This window comes from Conger conger, chromosome 3, assembly GCF_963514075.1.
Source record: "Conger conger chromosome 3, fConCon1.1, whole genome shotgun sequence".
NCBI lineage: Eukaryota > Metazoa > Chordata > Actinopteri > Anguilliformes > Congridae > Conger > Conger conger.
In genome coordinates, this window is record NC_083762.1 from 57,772,717 (window position 1) to 57,798,827 (window position 26,111).

The window sequence follows — 26,111 nt, forward strand, 5'->3', positions numbered from 1 at the left end:
ACCTCTGGTCAGATGATGTATTGATTAACTGATTTTACCATATCGGATAGGACCTGATCCAGAGGTAGTTGAATACACACATATTTTTCTCTTGTTAACTTTTCTGAAGGGCCTACTTGATATAGCCTACACCTGACGTGCATTTTAAAATCAGAAAACATGCCTGCCACTACTACAGACATACTATAGACATTTCTAAATATAGCTACAGATGCGTGCGTGGTTCAGCATTTTTTTTTAATACGCAGCCAAGTCTATGAAAGTAAGAATTAACCGGAATGCTCGTTTTCGGTTTTCTTGTACAGTCGGCTGTTCTGCAGGACGTGGAATAATGGATTGAAGTGGTGACACCCTTCAAGATTTGGAAATTCTTTGTCGTTGAATCGAAAGACTGTAGTGAGCTAACACCCTCTACTGCCGGGCTCTCAGTAGAGTGCTCTGAAACTCTATTGGCGCGCTGTGTCGCTGAAGCTTCAGTCGGAGCTTTGGTATCTCAGTTGGGATGACTTGCGCCGAGCTCCACATGCGGTAAAGGTGACCGCGACCGAAACATATCGGCACAGTTCGGAACTTATAGGCATCCCGCGCAGCTGCATCTAATACGCCTGAGCTGAAACAAAAACCTGGAAGCCAGGCATGCATCTGGTCATGAAATTGGCATACGGGCATGGCGTTATCGAGCGAAAATATAGCAATATGGAATAATAGAACAGATAAGGGAACAACCACAAGTTTAACTTATTCGTATCGTCGAAAATATTAAAGCGGTCGCCTAATAAATACAATTCACTGAACAATATTTCGTGGATTAAATCCAGCGGTTGCTTTCGGATCATTTTAATCCAGCACAAGCGAGACAACTTCGTTTCTCGTTAAATCACATCACGCGGACGATGGCTTCCTCTGCACTCACTTTGTGAGAAAAGCCAGTTGTTGCCGACTGGGATGACAGGGTATTCACCTGCGTTTTTTTGTAGTATTCCGACGGATTAAAAAATATATAGTTTAAGGAAATACACGTGGATACTGCTTCTTTTGATGGCCGGAGGACTACAGGGCAGCCCTGTGGATGTTTTAGAGATGGGTTTTGAAGTAAAATTATGTATAATTTTTGTGCTACTGAGGGTGCTCTTCACGGATTCAAGTCACAGCAATCAAGGTAGGCTATTATATCAGTTTTGCTTGTGAAACACATTTTATTTATTCTTGTGAAGATGCCCCGTAGTATACACGTAGCCTATAATTTGTGTTTATTACTTTAAATCATCATGCTGTGCAAAATGTTACTCCAGTATGTGAATTGTCAGATAATTAAATGGAGGCTATCTGAATACATTACGCTTGTATTAATTGTTTGCAGTACATCTTCATTTTACGATTAATTTATGGTCTTATAATTGCCTGTAATGCTTGTAAACTCCTGTGTGAACCCAATCGAGATACGCGGCAATTGTCTCCATAGTAAATATCAGTCGAACGTTTGAAACGCGTCCTTACGGAACCATTTCCTTTCCCTAACTATTGACCACAGTGATGCATAACTGCGCGTTCCATGCAAGCTTTCGTTCCTGTGCCGAAAACCTGAATTATTATAGCCCACGCACATAAGAGACTGCATTAAAGGCAATTAAACACACACGGAATAATGAATGAGTCTGGTGTAATTCTGCAAAAATATCCTGTTCTTCCAAATAAATCCGGTCATTCGTGTGACTTCATGCTGAATAAGCATAATACTTTAGGCTGCGAACAGCAGTTATCAACATGCGTAGTCAGGTCATAGAGTTGTGTATACTTATTCTAAATTAAAACATAAAAGCGGTGGGGAAAAAATCCATCGTGTAAATTAGAGCATTATTAACTGTACTATATGTGTGGTACAAACTGGTGCGCTCTCACATAGCCTATAATTATTGTTTTTAAAAAGTCCTTTCGTAGAAAGAGAACGTTCTGGTCTTACATTGTTTACATAACTGAAAACCTTACCAGTCATTGCTGAATGTCTGGGTTAAAAAAAGGAATTTAATGTTTCAGAGGTGCACATGCATAAGGCTGCATATACAGTGGGGGCTCCAGAATTATTGGCACCCTTGAAAAATATGCATGTACGTAAACATACAAAATACAGTTATTAACATAAGCACAATTTGTGTAAAACAGTGTGCTTTATTAATGATTCAATTGAATCAAGCAAAGTCATTTTTCAAATAATGATAATAAAAATCCTCAGAAAAGGTCTCACAATTATTGGCACTCTTGGTTTAATGCTTTGTACAAACTTCCTTGACAGCCATGGGTCTTTTTTTGTGTGTGATAAGGTTAGAGAACATATTTGGAAGGATTTTTGACCATTCCTCCATGCAGAACTTTTCCGAATCATTGATATCTTTAGGATATCCCTTGTCCAGGTCAGACCACAGGGTTTTCATGAGATTTAAGTCTGGAGACTGATATGGCCATTGTAGAACATGATGTTGTCCTGCCGGACAATCTACCTATGACCAAGTGTCAGAGTTTGTTGGTATGGAGGTGCCATTTTATGTTTTAGGTGACCCCAAGACACAACCAATCTCTGCAATTCTTAAACTTTTGTCCTTGGGTTACATATGGCCTCCCTCACCATCTTCCTTACTGTCCGTGGGGATAATATGCACTTGCATCCTCTTCCTGGCAAGTCTGCAACCATTCAATATGTTTTACATATTTTTATTATTGCCTTACAATGTATTATTTGTACCCATTACCCGACTTGCGATGGTCATTTACTATCTGTGACTTCTGAATTGACAGTTCTTTGGCTTTTCCCTTGCTGATGGTTGATAAAGGGATTTTGCATGCTTGTTACCTAATTTTTATACTCTAGTGAAACAGGAAGTGGTGGAATGACACAATATAGTTCCTTTAGACTGAGATTAACTAAATTAACTAAAATTGTATTGCCAATTTCACTTTGTTCTTTAACCCCTTAAGTCTCACCGGCTTAATTTATGGCCTTATAATTGCTCATGTGTAAACTCCTGTGTGAACCCAATTGAGAGACGCAGAAGTAGTCTCCTTATCAAATATCAATAGAACGTTTGAAAATGTGTCCTTTTCCTTTCTGAACGATTTCCTTTCCCTAACTATTGACCATAGTGATGCATAACTGCGCATTCCATGCAAGGTTTCATTAGCATGTGCCTGAAACCTTTGTTCAGAGATGCTCTTCTACATCGCTATGTAATGTGTGGTTATTTGCATTACTGTTACCTTCCTGTCACCTTCGGCCAGTCTGGCCCTTCTCCTCCGACCTCTCTCATTCATCAACTTGTTTTTGCCTGCAGAACTGCAGCTCACTGGATGTTTTTATTTTGGCACCATTCTCTGCAGACTAACTCTAGAGACTGATGTCTTTGAAAATCCCAGGAGATGAGCAGTATCTCGTCTCCTGGGACCACCCTGTCTGGCACCAACAGTCATTCCATGGTCAATGTCACTTAGATCACATTTCTTCTCCATTCTGGTCTGAAAAGCAGCTGAACCACATCTTGACCACATCTGCTTGTTTTTATGCATTTAGTTGCTGCCACATGATTGGCTGATTAAATATTTGCATTAACAAAATGCACAAGCTGTCTAGCTAATAAAGTGGTCACTGAACATATGTCAGCAGTAAGCTAGTTGTAGAATGGTTTTGATTTATTTTTTAACAAGGAAACAAATGCATATATTGTAAATTAATTTCATATAAATTCAACCACAACACATAATAATAACAATAACAATAATAATAATAATAATAATAATTTTAATGATAATAATAATAATAATAATAATAATAATAATAATAAGGATTATTATTATTATTATTATTATTATTATTATTATTATTATTATTATTATCATTATTATTATTATTATTATTATATATATTTCGGACATAATTTTGAAGACATTATTTGTCATTTCTTTGTCAAAATCTATGGAAATGGGTGAGAAAGGCAGCTGTGTGCCCAGTGTATATCTATTGATTTTATAGGAATCTGGAATCAGGCCTCATGTTGTAACGTTATTGTTCTCACAGTTCAGTGCTGGTGCTACTGTTTTCCCCCTATTGAGACAAACACACAAAGCTTTCCATGTGTGGGTGTGTGGCCATGTCAGAAACGGATTACTTGCGTACTACTGCATAAATAAATTGAGTACACTGGATGAGAAAGTTGTTAAGCAGGCAAAATCTTTCTCTAAATGTTGTGTACTTAAAATCCCCAGATGATATACAGTATGTATTTCCAGGGTTTTGCTGAGTGTGGGCATGCCCAAAACCCTCACAGGGAGTTCCCCAAGTTCTTAAATAGTCAGCCACAGCACAAAAAGATAGCCAGCTGAGGGGGGGGGGGGGGGGGGGTTATTTTCTTTAGTCCGTTTAGTCTTTCTGTTTGTCTAATTGTACATTCCACGTATCATTGCATGTCAACTCAATTGACAGTGTAAGGAGCTTAGTTTAGCAAAAATGAAGCTCTTCAGCTCGAGACATGATTTTACTGGTTGTGCTGCCTGTGCCTATAGGCTTACATCATCTTGTGAGGATGGAGGTTGCTGCACATCTGAGACTGACTGACCTATTGCTGTCTGTGGAGCTGGATGATCAAAGTGACCCTCAATATATAAAAATGACAATTTCATAATTTATTCACACAATAACTGTTTCAATGAAGTCTACAATCGGTTGAAATATTTTCTCTCGTCTCCCTTCCAATAAAAATGAGGATAGATAAGAACAGCATGAGGTGCAGAGAACTACAAAATTGGGAGAGATCAAGCTTAATATGCTATAGGCCTACATACGCATATAGAACTACATCATATTTCATAAGTTATCAAAGAGATCTTCACTGAGAATGTGAACAACACAAATTTCAGCCGTAAACCAACACGTTGCTATTTTTTAAACAAAGCCAGTGATTGTCTGCTGTCCAGCACTTGCCTGGGCTTCTTTTGTCTTTGGTGCTGTAAAAAGCCATATTGAGGGTTGCACTAGAACAGGGAAAATGGAAAAGCACGCACTACTAATAGGCTATATTACCGATATCAATGCAAACATTTTTGAGGCATTTTTATAGCCAACTATAGCAAATTTTTGCTGTTAGCACCCAGCACCATTCGTTTTCTATGCTGCATAATCGGTGAAAACATTGAGACAGAACAGAGAAAAGTGGGTACGTTTCTCAACTTAATCCAAATTTTGATTGGGATTCCGCACTGGCATCAACAGGATACACCCATCCCAGGGTGGTCTCCTCATTCTGATGGTTGATGTGAGCATTAACTGACGCTCCTGACCCGTATCTGCATGATTGTATGTATTGCACTGCTCCCACACAATTGGCTGGTTAGTAGGTGTAATACAGTAAAAATGTTCCTATTAAAGTGCTCAGTGAGGGTAGATACAAAATCTGTTGTTCAGCGAGTAGCCTATTCCTTAATATCTTGATATTGATGATTAGAGTTGCTATTTTCATGCAATCTCCTTTTGTCAGTATAATGGCTTCAAAATATTTGGAGTTTGTAAATATTATCGGTGATATACTCCAATAGACATGCTGTCTTTTGTGCAACCAGAAGTTTGTTAGGAATTTCAGCTTTTATTTCCTGATATTTACACCTAGATGTGTTAAACTACTTAGAACCTAACACTTTTAGCATCAGACCACCCAATTTTTAGGTGAGCACCATTATTGGAACAGAGAGTATTTAAGTAAATAACACTTAATATTTAGTCACAATAACTGCATCAAGCCTGTAACCCATTCAAATCACCAAACTGTTGCATTCTTCTTTTGTGATGATTTTCCACACTTTTATTGCAGTCTCTTTCAGTTGTTGTTTGTTTTGGGGGGTTTTCCCTTCAATCTCCTCTTCAGGAGGTTAAATGCATGCTAAATTGGGTTAAGGTCTGGTGATTGACTTGGCCAGTCTAAAACCACTTTTATACACTAATGTCCCTTGTTGTGTTGGCAGTGTGTTTTGGGTCATTGTCTTGCTGCATGATGAAGTTAGTTTAAATTTAAATTAGTTTAGACACATTTCTCCGTAAGTTGGTAGACAGAATGTTTCTGTAGACTTTTGAATTCATCTTGCTGCTACCATCATGAGTTACATCATCAATAACGATTAGTGAGTCCACTAGAAGCAGCCATGCAAGCCCAAGCCATGACACTTCACAAATGATGTATGTTTTGCATCATGAGCAGATTGCTTCTTTCTCCACACATTGGCCTTTATGTGACGTTGGTAGATGTCAATCTTGGTCTCATCATTCTATAAAACTTTGTTCCAGAACTTTTGTGGTTCATCTCTGTACTTCTTTGCAAATTGTAATCTCGCCTTCCGATTGTTACTACTGATGAGTGGTTTGCATCTTGTGGTATAGCTCTATATTGTGTATTAAGTCTTCTTCGAATGGTTGATTGAGATACCTTTACCCCTGCTCTGTGGAAATGTTGTTTGTGATGTCCCTGACTCATGTTTTGGGGTTTTTCTTCACAGCCCTCACAATATTACTGTCATCAACTGCTTTTGTTTTCCTCGGTTGACCTCTAAGCCAGCAGTTTCTTTCTTTTTCAGGACATTCCGAGATTTAGTAGTCCCATTACCATTGAAATCAATGCTATTTGGCGGCCATACTGAAAACATTCAAAACCATTTCAGATGGTTTTCTCAATGTCAAAACTGATATTCAGAACCATTTAAGATGACAACATGTGTTATGATAAAAATTTGATTGGGAAGTAGTACATTTCAGATGTGTCGCATCCATAACGCAATGGTGACACATCCATAACGCTTGTATCTCCTGATAAAAATCAAGATGAAGATATACATTTTTTCAAAATTTCTATTTTTATGTTCAGCCAAGCCTACATGCATATCAAAATTTCTGCATTAGAATTCACAGAGTTTTTAGAAAGTGTATAGGCTCTCCAAAATACAAGTTATTGGTCTCATTTTTTCACATTTTTAAAATAGTTTTTTTTGGCCCTTCCCCTCAGCAAAGGGTGCTATGATAATGTGCATTAACATTTTTTATCATGTAAGAATTTTTCCGAGGGATTTTATTTGTCATTCTGTGTCCAAATGCCACATCCATATTGCTGGAATTGCCCATATGTTCTGTTATCTCTTCAAAAACAATGGGTGAAAAAACAAGAATATCATAGTTCTTCCTCGGAAAATGCTATGCCAGAATCCAGATGGACCAGTTTGACAGTCATGGAGACATACTGTAGTGAACCATTATTTTAACTAAGGTCGATTGATCAGTAAAAACAATATGCTCTCAATATGCTCCTTTTTTATTAGTTTTTAAAGTTGAAATGCTTATAATATTTCTTATTAGACTGACTTTGGCCTATGTATTCTATATGAAAGCAGATGAAAGGAATAAATGCAAACTGAATTACACATTTTCCAACATGTTTGGAAAAATATTTGTCTTAATGTTGCATTATTTTGACAAACAGAACCAAAGACTGCAAAACTAGATTCTGTAATCCTGATCTTGTGGTATCTTGGTCAGAATGGTCATATCTTAAAATTATTTGAAAAGCCAAGACAAGACCTACAAGATCAATTTGATCTGGGATAGCAAAAAAAGATAATTCTGATCTAGATTAAAAGTTTTGTAATACTGGGCCCAGGTGATCAGCAGTTTCTGAGATACTCAAACCACCCTGTCTGGCACCAACAATCATTCCATGACCAAAGTCACTTAGATCACATTTATTCCCCATTCTGACATTTGATCTGAAAAACAGCTGAACCTCTTGACCACATCTGCATGCGTTTATACATTTAGTTTCTGCCACCTGATTGTCTGATTCAATATTTTCATTAACAAGCTGGTATACAGGTCTACCTAATAAAGTGACCACTAGGTGTATAAAGCTATACCATAGCTTCCACTTTTTGATACTATTAGTCACCACAATTACATAGTGGGCCCTCACTGTCACATGCACATAAAATATCAGCAGTTCAATCAAATCAACCTTGCTGATTGATTTGATTGCAAATTTGGCTGAATTAAATTATGACCACAGGTCACACAACTCCCACCCTCCCCTGAGAACAGTATTATCACTGCTAACCCTTGAGCTCAACAGCATCGTAACATTAGCATTCTTTCTTTATCAATAAGAACATTTGCATGTTTACATGCATCTAACCACACAGCTCAACTTGACACTACTACACTACTTTGATCATAGCCTACCAAAAGTTGTTCTCAATGGACATGGAAATAATTAATGGAATTGTATGAGGAAAAAGAGAACAAATTATTTAACAGATGACAAAAATTAACATTTGCATGTTTACATGCATCTAACCACACAGCTCAACTTGACACTACTTTGATCATAGCCTACCAAAAGTTTTTCTCAATGGACATGGAAATAATTAATGGAATTGTATGAGGAAAAAGAGAACAAATTATTTAACAGATGACAAAAATTTATCTTCAACAAACTTGACATAAAACACAATTCTCTCAATGCAATTAGCATTATATAATGGCGATTTATGGCTATCAACTGAACATCATTTATCTTTTTTGATCCAGTAGATTAATTGAAAGTGACATCTGAATTCCTAATGCCAGAAATCGTAAAATGTTGCCTGCTGGGAGATAAATTACTCCTGAAAAATGTAAGCAGATGAAAAGCATGGTACTTCTTGCAATGCAGATGTTCAGAAAAAATGTTAGCACAAAATAATCCCAAGGGAGCATATAGGTCAAGGCCAGATCATTGATGAATATACCTTATAAATTTTAAAGCTGACTAAATAAATGAGAATTGCACAAAACTATCATTTATGCTTGACTTCATGTTAATTATTACATAGCAAAGAGCACATCACAAGTCTGGTAATGGGTAAAATAAGTTACATAAATTAAATGTGTTAAAAATAAGATACATAATTTATGTGTTAAACATACCACTTAGCATTGTAAAGGCAATAATAAAAAGGTTTAAAACATGGAATGGTTGCAAGCTTGCCAGGAAGAGGATGCAAGTGCATATTATCCCCACGAACAGGAAGGAAGATGGTGAGGGAGGCCATAAGTATCCCAATGATAGCAGTTTAAGAATTGCAGAGATTGATTGCCTCTTAGAGTCATCAAGTCTCAAAAAGAACCATAAAATGACACCTCCATGCCAACAAACTCTTTGGAAGGCTGGCAGAAAGACAAGCATCCAAGCATCCAAGCAAACCAAGCATCTGGAGTATGCCAAACCTCATTGGAATTATGAGTGGAAGAGAGTGCTATGGTCAGATGAAACCAATCAAATATAGTACCCTCCAAAAGTATTGGAACAGAAAGGTCAATTCCTTTGTTTTTGCTATACACTGAAGACAATTGAGTTTGTGGTCAAAAGATGTACATGGGATGACAGATCTGAATTTCAGCATTTATTTCCTGGTATTTTTATCTAGATTTGTTAAACAACTTGGAACATATCACCTTTTATATCAGACCACTACATTTTTTATGTGGACAAAGCTATTGGAACTGATAGGTGTTTGTTGTTACCCCAATGTGTTCTGTTAGATTGATTGGTTAAATAATAAATAGTTCTGAATGTCTACTCTTCTAACTGGATAGCTAGCAGCAGAAGACTTAATAAGTCTAAAACATAAGTCTAATAAGTACCTAATGAAATGCTCACTGAGTACATACACTCACCAAGCACTTTATTAGGAAGGTTTCCTTTATTACACCTACTTGTGTGGCAGCAGTGCAATGTGGACAATCATGGTCAGCACGGGTCAGCAGCTTCAGTTAATGTTCACATCAACCATCAGAATGGGGAAAAAATGAGATTTTTTTGACCGTGGAATGATTGTTGGTTGCAGACAGGGTGGTTTGAGTATCTCAGAAACTGCTGCTGATCTTGGATTTTCATGCACACTAGTCACTAGTTTGCAGAGAATGGTGCAAACCCCTTGTTAATGAGAGATGTCAGAAGAGAATGGCCAGACTGGTCAAAGCTGACAGGAATGTGACAGAAACGCAAATAACCACACATTACAACAGTGGTATGCAGAAGAGCATCTCTGACCACACAACGCATCATAACTCTATGTGGATAGGCTACAGCAGTAGAAGTCTAATAAATACCTAATAAAGTGCTCACTGAGTGTATGGTGTATATATAGAATTAAAATAATGGTAAAGATCCTTGTAAAAATCACTTCAAAGGGAAAGATAAATATTTAAAATAAGTATTGGCCCGACATTAGTTCTGTATTTATCTTCGTCTTCCACATTTCATTCTTATTCTTTGTTTTTAATAATGTTTGGACGTTTTGGAGTACTTGCTTTGCTGATCACCATGGAAACAAACTCAAAACTGACTTGTTGGGGAAGACATCAAAAAGAATAGTTAGCTTGCGATTTGCCAAATAAACCATATCTACCTACCTCAGATCTCCTTGACAGTGCCACAGCAGGCTTATGCCAACTGCAGCAGTTATAAAGGCTTAGTTTTATAGAGTTCAGTGAGCAAGCAAAGTTGTTGCCCAGGTTACCAAGATGCCAGGGCAAGACATTAAATACACCCACATCCGCATTTTGTTGAAAAGCAACTGAACATTTCGAGGAAATTACATAGTGGGCCTTTAATTTGTGCATGATGTGCAAGACTCAAGGTCTCTGATATTGTGAAGCCTTGGAAGACAGGTGCAGTATCCTTTTCTGTCTATATTCTATAAGTTACCATCATTTTCATCATACTGTCTATGCAAGAACAGTAACCATAGTGTGTTATTATAATGCATGTATTCAGAATAGAGCTGTGGCAGCATTTTAGTGTCATAAAGGGAAAGAGAGTTATGAATTTGCACATGACAGAACACCAGGTTTTATAAATGTTTTTCTTGGCAGACACCTTTATCCAGAACAATTTACATTGCTTCAGTATCAGTTTAAACAGCTGGACATTGTGTTACTAAAAGCCATTCTACTGGTCAAGGATATAGTAGTCCTGGATTTTGACTCAAAGCCTTTCAGTTTCAAGGACCTTTGCCAGTGCGACACACTGTGGCCAGACAGCCAGGCATGCTGGTTATTATTAAATAGTAAAGGTACAATAGGTAAGATTTTTGTGTTAAAACATTGTTACAGTACTAAAATATTGTGTAACTGTACAATAATTCAAGCTCATTGGTTCTAATTGCCACAGCCAATGGCGTTTCAAACAGCAGCGTGTTTACAGAGAAGGGGGAGGGATAAACAGTGTTGTGGTCTGAAGGTGTTTGTTGCTGCTATTCCTCTCTTGACTGTTAGGAGTCCAAAATTACCTATTGTACCTTTAACTCAAGAAATTTGCTAATCCAGTATGGGATGGTTATTACTGTATATCTTCTAATGCTCTTATCAATGACAACATTTAAAATGTGCTTTCCTTCTTTGAACACTACGGAGTGTCTCCCAACCCAACCAACTTTTGCAGTCTAGCTAGGCTAAGAACAGGGACTGCTTTACTGTTAATGTGTTCTGCATTTCTTCTTATTATTCTGCACATATGCCACACAGCCTTTATACAGTAAATCAACATCACATCAAATCGAGTAGTGAATATTATCAAGTATTTCTATGTGTGTACCAATTATTTTAAGAGCTAAATGAATATCTTGGACATGTCACTGCCAATTCTTAATTAGTATGTCTTTGCAGGACTCTCAAACGATATCTCATCAGTGCTGTTTGCGCTACAGTAATCAAATATTAATCGGATGGATAAACAGGTTATTTTTCACTTGCCATGTTGTGAGAAATGATAAATCAGTTAGTGGTCTCCTGCCATGCCACTCTGTCACTCTCTGTCTCTCTTGCTCTCTCCCTCTCTCATACACACACACGCACACACATGTGCCCATACACAATTGCATATTATAATTGTATACTATGCAATTGTAATCTTTTATCCAAGCTTGACACTAATGCTATGGACCTTTTACTTTGTTCAGTATTTGAGTTTATAAAAAGGCCTTCATATTTGTCGCATACCGCGACACACCACGGGGAGGAAAAAGAGCAGGACACAGACAGATAATTTCAAATTGCACCAATGTTTTGTTTTGTAAGGCGGAGTGGGGAGGAGAGAGTGAGAACGAAAATAAACAAAAAGTCTTCACCCATCCCCCTCACGGATTTTGGGTAAATATAATAAACATTTTTTTTATTATTATGCTCCTCTGGCTCCAGGCACAAAGCTCTCTCTCCTGATGTGACACTTCCCTGGTCTCAGCCACCAACTGTGGAAAGAAGCTCACTTGTCTTTATAGTCCTGGACCTATTCGTAATGCCGTCCAGGTGTCAGATTGTTGCGCTTCCTTCCCACAAATCGAGCCATGTCACACACCTACACCGTCAGAATGCAGCCAGGGTGCTTTCGGCTTGACTGACACCACCCCCTCGCAGGAGAGGAAATCAGCACAGACCCTGGCCAAAGGATTACCCAGAAGCGGAATGGCTTGAGGGACAGATACCACCAGGTAATCTCGGCATTGCTATCCTTCATCCGGTACAACCACTGGAGGGGGGCATGATCCGAATAGACGACAAAGGGTTTACCCAGGAGGTAGTACCAGAGAGTCAGAACAGCCCATTTAATCAAACACTTCTTCTCGATGGTACTGTACCAACTCTTCCTAGGGCTCCGCTTGCAGCTCCTCCCCATCAACCTCCTGGGACAGCACTTCCCCAATCCTCTATCCGAGGCATCGGTCAAGTCAGGGATAATCAAAAGAGGACTGCCACACAAGCATGCTTTTATTATCAGAAACGACACCTGGAACCGGATCGGAGTCTCCCTTTTTAGTGAGGTCAATCAAGGGACTAGCACGACTAGAAAAATCTAGGATAAACTGGATAGCACCAGGAATGACCTCACTTGCTTTTTGGACTTGGCATGGGGACATGTCAAAATGGCCGCTGTTTTATCTACCAAAGGACTTGCACGCCCCCCCTCCCAAGTAGAACCTCAGATACTGTAACTCCCTCCGTCCAATTTCACACTTCCCTGGGATTGCAGTGAGCCCCATGTCACAACAAATGATATCCCCCCTGCAAAAACGATCTCCTCCGGGGTCACATTTACAGTTCCGTCTCTCGGCAATGATGTCAATCACATTTGTTTACTGTTGTGCATGTAGGTTCTGCATCCGCTAGCTAGCGATGCTTTTGTGAATATGTAATGCTTCATATGTAATATCATGATTATATTTATATATACATATGCATTGAACCACAATATAGGCTACATCTAGCTAGCTAGATAGAAAGATCCCGAGCTGGCTAGGAATGAAAAAACAGCTATGGCTTATCTTCCTAATTAGAGAGCAATCTATCTGTCTGGATGTCTCACAAGCTAGCTATTTATTAGACGTAAGTTAGTTCCCTAGCTAGCAAGCTATGTACCTAACGTTAGATGTCTTGCTTATCTGCTTCTCTACATATATTTATTGCTGAATGGTTTGCTATCCATTTCCCTAACTAGCTAGCGCTAATGATATTAGTCCACCGAGAGATGAGCACTAGCTAGCTATCTCTATCGCTATCTTAAACTATAGCGTGACCCTGGTGGGGATAGGTTTTGCTGGGGGATAGAATTTGTTGTGACTCCCACCCTTAGCAGAGTTTTCAGGACGGCTTGCAGATGCTGCATACACCTCTGCCAGTCATTACTGTGGATGATAATGACTGTCTGTAGACAGACAGCAGCATATGCAACATGAGGTCTTAACAGCCTGTCCATCAGACACTGGAAGGTAGCTGGAGTTCCATGCAACCTGAATGGTGGAGTGACATATTGGTGTAAACCGAAAGGAGTGGAGAAAGCCAATTTTCCTAGTTTTGCTAGTAGCCTTTAGTTAAATCTAGTGTCTAAAAAAACTAGCAGTGCCTAACCAATCCAGCAATTTATCCACCTGAGGCGTAGGATAGGCATCAAATTTTGAGATTACCTTTCGCTAATCCATGCAGAATCAAACAGACCCATTGGGCTTGGGAACAAGCATGATGGGGTTGCACCAATCACTGTGCAATTCCACAATTACACCCATGCCCAACATCTTGCTCAATTCTTCCTACCAATATTGTCTGGTGTTAAGGTAATCGATATAGGCAACTTCTAACTACAGTACCCAGGGGTATGTATGTGGTGTTCTAGAAGGTTTGTTCTTCCTGGTAGGGGTGAGCAAACATCATCAAAGTTTTGGTACCTCTGAGTTACCTCTGCCTGCTGTTCCGGAGTCAGATGGCCTGGATACGTTTTGTTCAGATTGGGAATTTTTGGTCATATGACAGGGCCTCCGGTGTGGCTAGCACGGAAGGGTCTGCCTCTCTTCACACTCTTAGTAAATTGAGATGGTAGCTCTCACGTGCAGCTCCCCGTTGTATTGCTGACGCTGAGGTTCTTGAACCTGGAGCAAATATTCACATGCAATTTGACCTAGTGAGTGCAGCTTTGCTCACAGACCCTCTTCCCAAGTTTCTTTTAACAGGTCCAACTTTCCACAGGGTCTTCACCTGTACAAAAGGGGACACTGTGAAAAACCCAATTACGTATATCGGTGGATATGAACTTAATAATTGTCTTCAGTGTCTTATTGAACCGCTCCACCAGACTGTTGGTTTGACAGTAGTAAATGCTGGTTTGAGGAAAAAGGGAAGGGGAGGGGGATGGGGGATGGGGAATGGGTGGGAGTCGAGTCGAGGAGCTGCTCAGCCTATGCGAAGGACTTCAGACAAGAGTAGTCACTTCCGATAAGCCTCTATCATAAAACTCTTCTGTCCCCGGTTTTGGCACCAAAATGTAACATGCTGTCACACACCCCTGGGTGGGAGGACAGAAGAGCAGGACACATGGCGATACAGATCAGAGCTGTTTTGGCAGCACAATAGAGACCTACACAATATTAGGCAGGTCATTCGTTATTTTTTATTTTTATTTTATATTTGAGTGTCCTTATTTTCACCAATTCTCTTGATCTTCTGATATCATCTCAGTGTCCCTAATGGAAATTAATGTTTACATTACAGTCGTGGATAGCATCTTTAGTTACTGTACAGAACAAATTGTTAATTTGATTGACAAGGAGACTGCTCATTGCAGAACATTCTGTAGAAAAAATGGAAGGAATGGAAACAAATATATTGTTCTTGTTTTAAGCTCCACTTATTTACTGAGTTTGGCAGCACAGGAAGTCTACAGTACACATCTACAGTGCAGATATAAGTCAAGTCAGTGTTTTCTGTGATTGTTTCTTTTAGGCACTTCATAAGCAATTCTTTATAGAATCTTTTTTATATAACTTCTCCAGATGGTTGCTCCTTGGTGTTTTGAAATCATTGTTTGTATTTCAGGTATTGCCCAAGATTGTTTTGGACAGCTGTACAAGTGTAATTCATATTCTAATTTCTGCTGACAAAGTCAATTTAGATGTTGATGAGAAAATATGTACGGGATGAGTGACATGTGACACACTCATTTATTGGGTAGACTTGTACCATTATGAAAATATTTAATCAACCAATCACGTGGCAGCAACTAAATGTGTAAAAGCATGCAGACATTCCGCATGCAGACATTCAGCTGATTTTAAGACCAAATATCACAATTGGGAATAAACATGATTTAACTGACTTTGACTGTGGAATGATTATTGGTGCCAGTGTGGTTTGAGTACCTTAAAAACTGATGATCTCAGAGTTTGCAGAAAATGGTGTGGGAAAAAAATAAAAATAATCCAGTGAGCAGCAGTTCTGTGAGCAAAATCTAAAACAAATTGTTAATGAGAGAGATCAGAGGAGAAGGGCAACAGACAGAAGGGCCAAATACCCAATTTTAAGATTTAATTTTATCCGATTCCTGAAATCCTATCCAATTAAGGTTTTGAAATACTGGGATTTTCACACACAAAACGTCAAACCTCTAGGTGGATAAGTTACAGCAGCAGAAGACCAATAACTCTAATAAATACGAAATAAAGTGCTCACTGAGTATATATTATTTGTTTTAAATAAATAGATGATATGTATTACTGGAATCCATTAGATAGAGGAAGCAAATATATTTGTAAATAAATAGGCCTGTTTTCAGCTCACATCAGTTTGCCCACTTCCATAAGCAACCTTATGGTTCTCTTTTATTAAATGGTGATTGAGATTTAAAACACGGGTTGAGAGGCGATTTATATCTTCAAGCCAGTGCGATAATTTTTCTGTTTTAGAAGTGTGTTACAGCATGTATTCATCAATGTCTATTTCTGCAGCCACAGATGTTGCTTGTATCCTATGTTAAAACTCTGTATCTGGCTGGAAGATGTCAGACAGCCCTGAAATTTCTCTCTGCGTTGTCTCCTGTCTTCGTTTTCCTTCACTGAGGAATTCTTGAACTGAAAAAGTGGGAAAATTACACTGAGTAGACACGCACACGAGCACACACCACAAACTTACACACATACACACCACACAGATATCACACACATGCACATGGATACACGCACATACACGCAAACACTCTAATGTACACACAAAGCTGAGACTGTGCACAGTACAACAATAATTAAGCTGGGGATTGAGGAATTGAGCTTTTTTTTTCTTTCTTCTCTGCTAGGAACTCTGCTCAAATTGCTATCTATCAAAGGCATTCTCAAATTTGGAATTAAGTTCCACTGCTATTGACCCTCTGACAAACCACTTTGTGGTAACCACTCCAGAAATTGATTAGATCTCAGAGTTCTGTTGCCATGTACAGGGCAGATGAATAAATGTGAACCTCAATGAAAGTGCATGAGACAACACTGAGTATTATATGAAAACTATGTTAGATGTTTTAACCAATAAGTATTTTCACTGTCTAGCAACTGCGATAAATTGTGATAGAGATTTTGAAGTTAAATCGTAAGGCTATCGTCTGCAAATGCATTGGCATTTATTTTAATTTGGGCATACATGATATTTTCTGTCACAGAAAACTGGCTGAGAAAAACCATTAATAATTCTGATGTGTCAATGTTTACTATATATAATATGGAAGAGACAGGATTGGTCAAGGTGGGGGTGTTTTCATCAAGATCATTTTTTATGTATGTATCCTCTATGCTATTACTATACCCAAATGCTTTTAAAGTATTGCCACAATAATAGAAATTGGGTCTAGCAATTTTATTGTGGTGGCCGGGATTCATAGGCCTCCTTCTGCCGAGTCTTGCTCCATAGCTAAACTGGAGGAGGACGTTAACTCAGAAATTATAATCCTGGGTGACTTTAACCTTGACTGGTTATCTAACGCTTCTGAACACCTGAAATAATTGTGCAGCCATTTGAACTTCACACAGTTGATGACGGACCCTACCAGGTCCAATACTAAAAATCAGATCCACATTAATAGATCTAATTTTATCCAATAGAAGTACTAACATTATTGTCACTGGTGTTTTTGACCATGGAATAAGTGATCACTGCCCAATGTGTTTGGGATTTGAAGAGAACACAATCTAGGATTATTGTCAAAAGAAATCTATGAATCTTTAGTGAACCTCTCACAGTGTTCGCTGTACCTCTGCAATCCAAGATCTTGAAATGGCATAGACTATTTTACAAAGAGCTTTCTTTCAATCATTGACAATATATATATATCATCAGAATAAAGATCTTTGTCCTATCTTTTGTCCTATCAAACTCTGTCTTTTGCTCTTGCTTTTAGGAAACTGAGAAATAAAAGCACAGCCTTTGTAAGGGAAGCCAAATCAATGAATTATTAAGGTGTCCCGCAAATATTCAAATCCTGAAAAATTCTGGAAGGTAGTAAATTCTATTGAAAAATAAAGCCACAAACTCTTTACCTGCACATGTCAATACAATGTAATTACAGTGTATTATCCAGCCAGAAAGATATTTGCCTTGCATTTAATAAGCATTTTGCTGCTGCTGGTCATTTATTTAAGGGTGTGTTTACAGGATCCACACCTATAAATAGTGCTTGTATGTACCCTGTAAACCACCCTTCTTAGTTTACTTCACAGTCTATCTCTCCTAGTGATGTAGCCAATGCACTACAAACCATTGATCCCAGGAAATCAACTGGAGCAGATAAATTAGATCTCCGCTCCATTTATCACTGAGCAAATAATGCACAGATGTAATCTTTCCATTTCAACTGGTATAATTCCTAGTATCTGGAAGTGTGCTTATGTGATTCCTTTGTACAAGGGAGGAGACAAAAGTGATGTCAATAATTATCGACCTATATCCAAACTTCCCTGCCTGGCAAAAATACTATCACTGGTGAATAACCAACTCAAATTATTTATCTTAAAGTATTCTGTTTTTAGCCCTCGCCAGTCTGGTTTCAGATCTAAACATTACTGCTGTTACATGAGTTGTAAACAATATTGTTTCTGCTGTGGACAAAATGAAACATTGTGGTGCTCTTTTCATTGACTTGTCAAAATAATTTGATTGTGTTGATCATCCACTGCTTATTCAAAGATTATATAGTATTGGGTTTGATTCAGCTGCTTGCAGATGGATGAATTACCTATCTGAAAGTCTTTAGTGTGTGAACTAGGAATATCCATTTTTTACCAGTAACAACAGGTGTTCCACAAGGATCAGTTCTGGGCCCTGTATTGCTTACAATTTATATTGATGATATTGTCTGTTCTCTAACTAACTTCTGGTTTTGGCTTGCTTCAGTACTTAAAGTGCTTAATTTAAGTAATTGATTTCACACACACCTCCTTCCTGAGGCCTCAATTGTCTGCTAATTGAAAGGAAACCACATAAACATACAGAGGCTGTGGCCCTCCAGTATGTGAGTTTGACTTTTCTGTTTGAAAAGGCCTTTGTTCATCGATTAACTATCACAGTTTAATGTAGATTAACTAACACAGTGTAATGTTTGTCGCTCACACTGCCATCTGTGTTCAAAATAATTTGCAGTTATCCACCAAACCTGATTGCAGGGAGAGTTCTAGGTCTTTATTGGCATCTTTTGCCTTGACCTGACTGAAATGATTCATGCTATTTGTACTCTGGATAAACTTATTTTGAATATCGATGTCTTCTAATGGATTCATATTTTCTCTCTTTTCAGTTGTTCTGTTGGATACCACTTCAGTGCTTGGAGAGCTGGGCTGGAAAACGTATCCCATGAATGGGGTGAGTCCATGCAGCCTGGATAAGCGGGCTGGTCAAAAGAATCAGGATTGTTACTGTTGTACAGTAAATCCTCAAATTGTGTCCGGGATTCTATTTGAAGCCGGGCCTCGGATAATAGCCGGGGGCGTGGCCGATTCGGACAAATAAAGGCCGGCCCCCAAATACAAGCCGGGGTACTATTGCCTACAAGTAGGGCTATCAGTCCATGAGCACTAGAAGACATTGTTTCGATTTAACTCAATGAAATAAAAGAGCTCTTCTTAATATTTTATATTGTTGTTTGTTTTAATACTGTTGCCAATGAAAAGTCGTTGTCCTAAACCATGGGTCTCCAACACGTTGCTCTCAAGCTACCAGTTGCTTGCCGCCCGCTTCTAAGTAGCTTGCCAAAGGCTGAAGCAGTATACATTTAAACATAATTGTTGCCGCAAGGCATTCCAGCCTACGAATTTAATAAAAAGTAAATCAGGCAAAATAAAAAATTAAGTCAATTTAGACTACTTGGCTACGCAATAAGGTTTCCATGTATTTACAGCACAGCGCACGTTCAATGAATGAATGAAAGCGGCTTCCTTGGTTCGCAATAAACAGACGGGTGGAAATCCCGACACTCTTTCAACTACATAAAACTTAACAGTGAACCATCAAATACCCCCCAGATTTCAGTGCCCATCAGTCCCAACATTTAGCAATAGAATCAAACAGTCCAAAAGTAAATTAAATCCCAAACCAAAGCGAAAATCTTTTGATAGCCTACCGGTATGCTGCTCCAAACGAAACGCATGTCTCACAATAAAACGCACTTTAGGAAAAAAAGATCCTTAACTTGCTGTTATCTATGCTAATTTGTTATTGTTCATGAAGGCGTGTCTGGCCTTCTGGACTTGTATGTGATTTATTGTGTTTGAGAATATTTGCAATAAACTAAGTCTGTTAAGACTGACACTATGACTTACCAAACGGTGTTTCCTGATTAGCCTACACTAATTGATTTCTGAACGGTTACAGGAAGTGTTGAACAGTGTTGGCCCACTTTAAGTGTAGCCTTTTACTTTATTTCTAAGAATAAAATTCTACAACAGAAGCCTAATAATAAATAAAGGCCTGCCTCGAATACAAGCCTGCCCCAAAAAAAGGCCTGTGCTTTGTGCAGCCTAAGTAAATAAAAGACCCCGGACACAATTTGAGGATTTACGGTATGTCAATGCTACTCAAGTGGTATGCTGATCAGACTTATTCCCCTCAACATCTCCATGATGATTAAGATTTATGTATGCACTTATGTAAGTCTCTCTGGATGCATATTTCTAAATATAATGTGAAGATTTAGAGTAGAATTGATTCGCTTAGATTTAGATTTATTAATCAGTTATGAGTGGGAAAAGATTTCATGCAAATTCTCTTGGTGTTATGCTCCTACAAATCATGTGAAGGTAAGTGCAATGAAACGACTGACTAGAAGATAAAGCAATAAGATCAAAAATAGCACCCTGATACATTTTCTGAATGCAGCGTTACATACGTGCATGAATATAATGTGGATAGCATTAGGAAGAAAAGACTTAAGCATGCTTTGCAGAAGGTGTCCTCTGGGTGCAAGTGATGGCTTTTTTTGTAGTTCAGTGTTGGAATTTACAATGGAACAATGGAATTTATTTATTTATTTATTTATTTATTTATTTATTTATTTATTTATTTATTTACTTATTTATTTACTTATTTATTTACTTATTTACATCTCTTCCCAGCTGGTTCGCTATTTTTAATCTATCTATTTTTAATAGATTAAAAAGTAATTAAATTGTTATTTTGTAGCTAAGTAAGCTAACAGAATCAGCACTTTGAAAAATTCACTCTAAAAAGGACAAGAGATATCACGGGCGGTCTGCTCCCAACTGTCCACTTATCTTCTCCAGAACAATCTCCATGACCCCAACCAGTCTGGCTTCAAGAGTGGCCACTCCACTGAAACCGCCCTGCTCGCGGTCACTGAGGCACTCCACTCTGCTAAAGCAAAATCCCTCTCCTCTGTCCTCATCTTCCTTGACCTGTCAGCCGCCTTCGATACAGTCAACCATGAGATTCTGCTCTCATCGCTGTCTGGGATGGGTGTCCCAGGTTCTGCACTCGCTTGGTTTTCCTCCTACCTCTCTGGTCGCTCCTACCAGGTGACTTGGAGGGGCGCAGTCTCCGACCCTCACCCCCTACGAACTGGAGTCCCGCAGGGCTCGGTTCTTGGGCCTCTCCTCTTCTTGCTATACACCATGTCTCTTGGTTCTGTTATCTCTTCCCACGGCTTTTCTTATCATTCCTATGCTGATGACACCCAACTCTTCATTTCCTTCCCCCCCGACACCCAAATCACCACACGGATCTCTGCCTGCTTGGCTGATATCTCTGCGTGGATGACTTCCCATCACCTGAAGCTCAACCTTGCCAAAACTGAGCTTCTCTACATCCCTGCTAAGTCCTCTCCGTCAATCGACCTCTCATTGACTGTTGAGGACTTTGTAGTTTCCTCCTCCCGTACGGCAAAGAATCTTGGGGTGACTCTTGATAACTGCCTCACCCTGGCTCCACAAGTATCCTCCACTGCCAGAACCTGCAGAACCTGCAGGTTCTTTCTGTATAATATACGCCGTATCCGTCATCTCCTGACTGAGAAAGCCACCCAGCTCCTAGTCCAGGCGCTCGTCATTTCCCGCCTGGATTACTGCAACTCCCTCCTAGCCGGTCTCCCAGCATGTGCCATCAAGCCCCTCCAGCTGGTCCAGAATGCTGCAGCCCGCCTGATCACCAGTCAGCCCAGGTCGGCTCATGTCACCCCGCTTCTCATTGGCCTCCATTGGCTTCCTATTGCCGCACGCATCCGTTTCAAGGCCCTACTCCCCAGCTAGACCACTCCGGTCTGCCAGCACCTTACGGTTCCCTCTCTATGTGCACCTGGCGGTCGAGCTGCACGTTCACGCCTGTTTTCCGTTCTGGTTCCTCAGTGGTGGAATGACTTGCCTACCACTGTCAGGACAGCAGAATCCCTCCCCCTATTTCGACGCAGACTCAAAACCCACCTTTTCAAACTCTACCTTAGTCCTCCCTCCTGATTTCCCCTGCCCCTCCTTTCTGATATCCCTATCCTTGTCTAACCCCCCCCCCCCAAAAAAAAAAAAAATTAATAATAATGCACTTCTGATGACAACTATGTTTAGAACAGCATTTCCTGTGTATTTTGCTAGTTTCTGGATGTGATGCTCTGACTTATGGTAGAACCTATGCACTTGTAAGTCGCTTTGGATTAAAAGCATCTGCCAAATGACTAAAATGTAAATGTAAAAAAATGTAAATGTACCTACTGTACTTAACCTCTTGGACCTTTTGTTGATATTTCAGGGATATTAAAAATATAGTTTGAATTAATGGTTGGCCCTCTGTATTAAATTAAATCTCTGTATTACATTTTTTCTTTACATATGAGCAAAATGACTGAGCTGTTCTAATATATCAAAAGGGAGATTTTATTTTATATAAATGGCTGGCCAAAGAGCCGCAGGGTCAGCTGCTTTTGTTGTTTCCCAGCACTTAATTGATCAATTAAAGCCTTTAATTGCACAGTTAACTCACTTCAGCCTTGTTTCTTGAGTCTAAATTGGTTGCTTATTTTTTATGGTGAAACAAAAACCAGGAGATCCCATGTTTCCCCAGGGCCAATGTCAGTTGCCCCTGCTTTATACTGATGTTTTATGTAAAGTAATTATACTCAAAAGATCGACATTATCTGAGCCATTGCACCACATTAACACAGTTAGGCCTGTAGCAGTTTCTGCAAGGCGCAACAAGAGACCAGAAACTCTTCTACACATACATGAATTCACAATTTACCTTATATACAGTGCACTCCATAAGTCTTAGGACACATACATTTTTTAATTTGCCTCTATACTCCACAATTTCAGATTTGTAATCAAACAATTCAGAAGTGGGTAAAGTGCACATTTTATTTTAAGTTCCATAAAGTGCTCAGCTCATATTAAAGGAATTTTATACACTCAGTGACCACTTTATTATGTAGACCTGTACACCAGCAACTATTTAATCAGCCAATCATGTGGCAGTAAAACTAATAATGCAAGAAGTTCAGCTGTTTTTCAGACCAAATGTCTAAGTGATTTTGACAATGATTGTTGGTGCCAGACAGGGTGGTTTGAGTATCTCAGAAACCGCTGATCTCCTGGGATATTCATTCACAACAGTCTCTAGAATTTGTATAGAATGGTGTGAAAAACTAAAAACATCCAGTGGGCAGAAGTTCTGCGGGCAAAAACGGCTTGTTAAAGAGAAAGATCAGAGGAGTAGGGGCAGACTGTCAATAATAGTACTGATACAATAAGTCTTATAAATACCCAATAACGTGCTCAATGAGTGTATATATTTTGATATAACCATGTAAAAATGACAGCACTTAGTTGGGACCAGGACGTCGTTGTTATGGCAGTGTTATCTACCGCACCACCATGCCACCACATAGCTTGTGCCTCAAATCTCTCCATAAAAAAATCTGTATGCAAATCTCATGTAGTAGATATGCAATGAGACTGAAACATTTTTTGGCCATTCGTTCAGGGAATTTTTGATGTCATCAATGACCCTGACCAACCTGACCAAATCCCCACATATAGCAATAGAACATTTAGACTGATATAAGTCGATATTGCAAAGCATTTGCTTTATCTAATTCTTCTGATGCTTAATACATACCATAATGCCCCCATACAATGTTGTCTGAATCCATTCACGGATTTACCTTTACAGCAACTCTAACATTCAGAAAAATGTTTTTGTTATTCAGCTGATGCTGTTATCCAAAGCGATTTACATTATTTAGGAATTTAAATGCCATTTAAATTTTCCACAAGTTAATACAAGTGTTCATTTTTTTTTAGAGTTCACAACTCAGCTATTTCAGTGATCACCAAAAATAGCTCACCAAACAATTTTTTTTGAAGGAAGAAAAAATATTCATAGTTCAGAAAAAAATTTTGTGATGTTTTTTGGACATTGCAGATTTCTATCGATTAATCATGTTCAAATCCTTATTCAAAGTTATCTTTAAAGACAATAGAAACAATGTCAGTGTTTATAGTCTAGACACTGAAACCATCAATGGTTATTCTGGCACATCATTGTCAGCCTGAGATAGTATAGAGATTCAGATGTGATGGAATTACAATAATTCTGCTTTCCCACAAAATGCCCCTGACTGCCAAGCTGTCTCTTATTCCTCAGAACCCGAGTAAGGACCCCCTAGTGGGCTGGCTGGGTAACATGCCTTCCGGAAATTTCTGACCTGTTATTTTTCCTCATGTCAGACTCAAACAAACATCAATGTAGCTTAAAATAATATATCAGTCTTTCTTTCAATGAATGTTTACATAAAGAAAATTATGCTGCCGGAATGTAATCTTTACCCAGTAGCCTGTCCTATCCTTTAATTTTCTTCATATCTTAAAAACTGGAGTAGGCTGTTTTGTGCTGTACTCCTCCAGCAGATTTCTCCCAGTGTCAAAAGAGAGGCTATTACATCATGTAGGTCAGTCTGACAGCAGCCAGAGAGGAAAGGGCTGGCTGCTGCTCTGACTCCGTGATTAAGCTGTCAAGTTGTCTCCTTGCCTGCCCAGGAAACCAGATTGTCCATGAATATTTAATGTAAAAAGGTGAAGAGGGGCAGAGAGAGGAGGTGGATTTTGGGGAGGTAATCCTGCCCAAATGCAATGTAGTTAGCTTGGGATAGCTCACGATTAGGGTAAGACCACTGGACCTACTGTAATATCTCTAACTTCCCCTTCAGCTTGCACATGCTGTCATATCATAATTTATTTTGAAAGGTACGTTATTTCAAATTACATACTGTACACTCACAGAGCACTTTATTAGGTAGATCTGTACACCAGCTCGTAAATGTAAATATTTAATCAGCCAATGTGGCAGCAACTAAATGCATAAAAACATGCAGACATGGTTAAGAGGTCCAGCTGTTTTTCATACCAAATGTTAGAAATGTTTGAATATCTCAGAAACTGCTGATCTACTGGGATTTTCACGCACAACAATCTGTAGAGTTTACAGAGAATGGTGTGAAAAACAAAACAACATCCAGTGAGCAGCAGTTCTGCGGGCAAAAACACCTTGTTAGTGAGAGAGGTCAGTGGAGAAGGGCCAGACTGGTCAAAGCTGACAGAAAGGTGACAGTAATGCAAATAACCACACATCACAACAGTGGTATGCAGAAGATCATCTCTGAACACACAATGTGTCAAACCTCTTAAGTGGATAGGCTACAGCAGCAGAAGACCAATAAGTCTTAAAATGAGTCTAATAAATACTTAATAAAGTGCTCACGGAGTGTACAGGAATTAAAAACACAATCTATCCATATAGTGTGCTGTAACCCCTCTTCTCTGTACAGTACATCTTTAATGGGAAGTTCAGGGCAATATGAAATTAAGATTAAAGATTTTAATCTGCTACTGTTATATCATAATTGGATCAAGTGCAGTATTCTGCACAACAAGGCATGTCAAAGAGCTACTGAAGGGAAACTATGCCCTAAAATAATGATCATCTTCTAAAAGTCCTGGAAACAGAGTGGCATCAGCAGGAGACTTCATGTGTTAGCAATGCATAACTGAGTCAGTCTCAGATGTAGGAGATGGCCAGTAAGGTATCTTGACAATCACAACCACATCTTGACAGCCACAACAAAAATATGGTTTATTTTCACCTTTACCAGTGGGGGATCAATTAAAAACATTAATACTGAATTTGGATGCACTTTCCCTTTAATTTTGAATGAATGTTTTGTTTTTCATGCAGTTCTGGTATCTCTCTTAGTCACAAAAAT

The 26,111-nt window shown here is 38.9% G+C and overlaps 1 protein-coding gene across 1 annotated transcript in view; it reads left to right on the forward strand.

Moving 5' to 3' along the window:
- Nucleotides 1-576: 576 nt before the first annotated feature.
- Nucleotides 577-26,111, forward strand: part of LOC133123306 (ephrin type-A receptor 6-like) — a 210,192-nt gene continuing 184,657 nt past the window's right edge. The window contains exons 1-2 of the mRNA XM_061233659.1: nucleotides 577-1,159; nucleotides 19,152-19,216. Of these exons, the coding sequence (XP_061089643.1) occupies nucleotides 1,039-1,159; nucleotides 19,152-19,216 (186 nt within the window). The 5' untranslated portion in view covers nucleotides 577-1,038. The remainder of the gene's footprint in view (nucleotides 1,160-19,151; nucleotides 19,217-26,111) is intronic.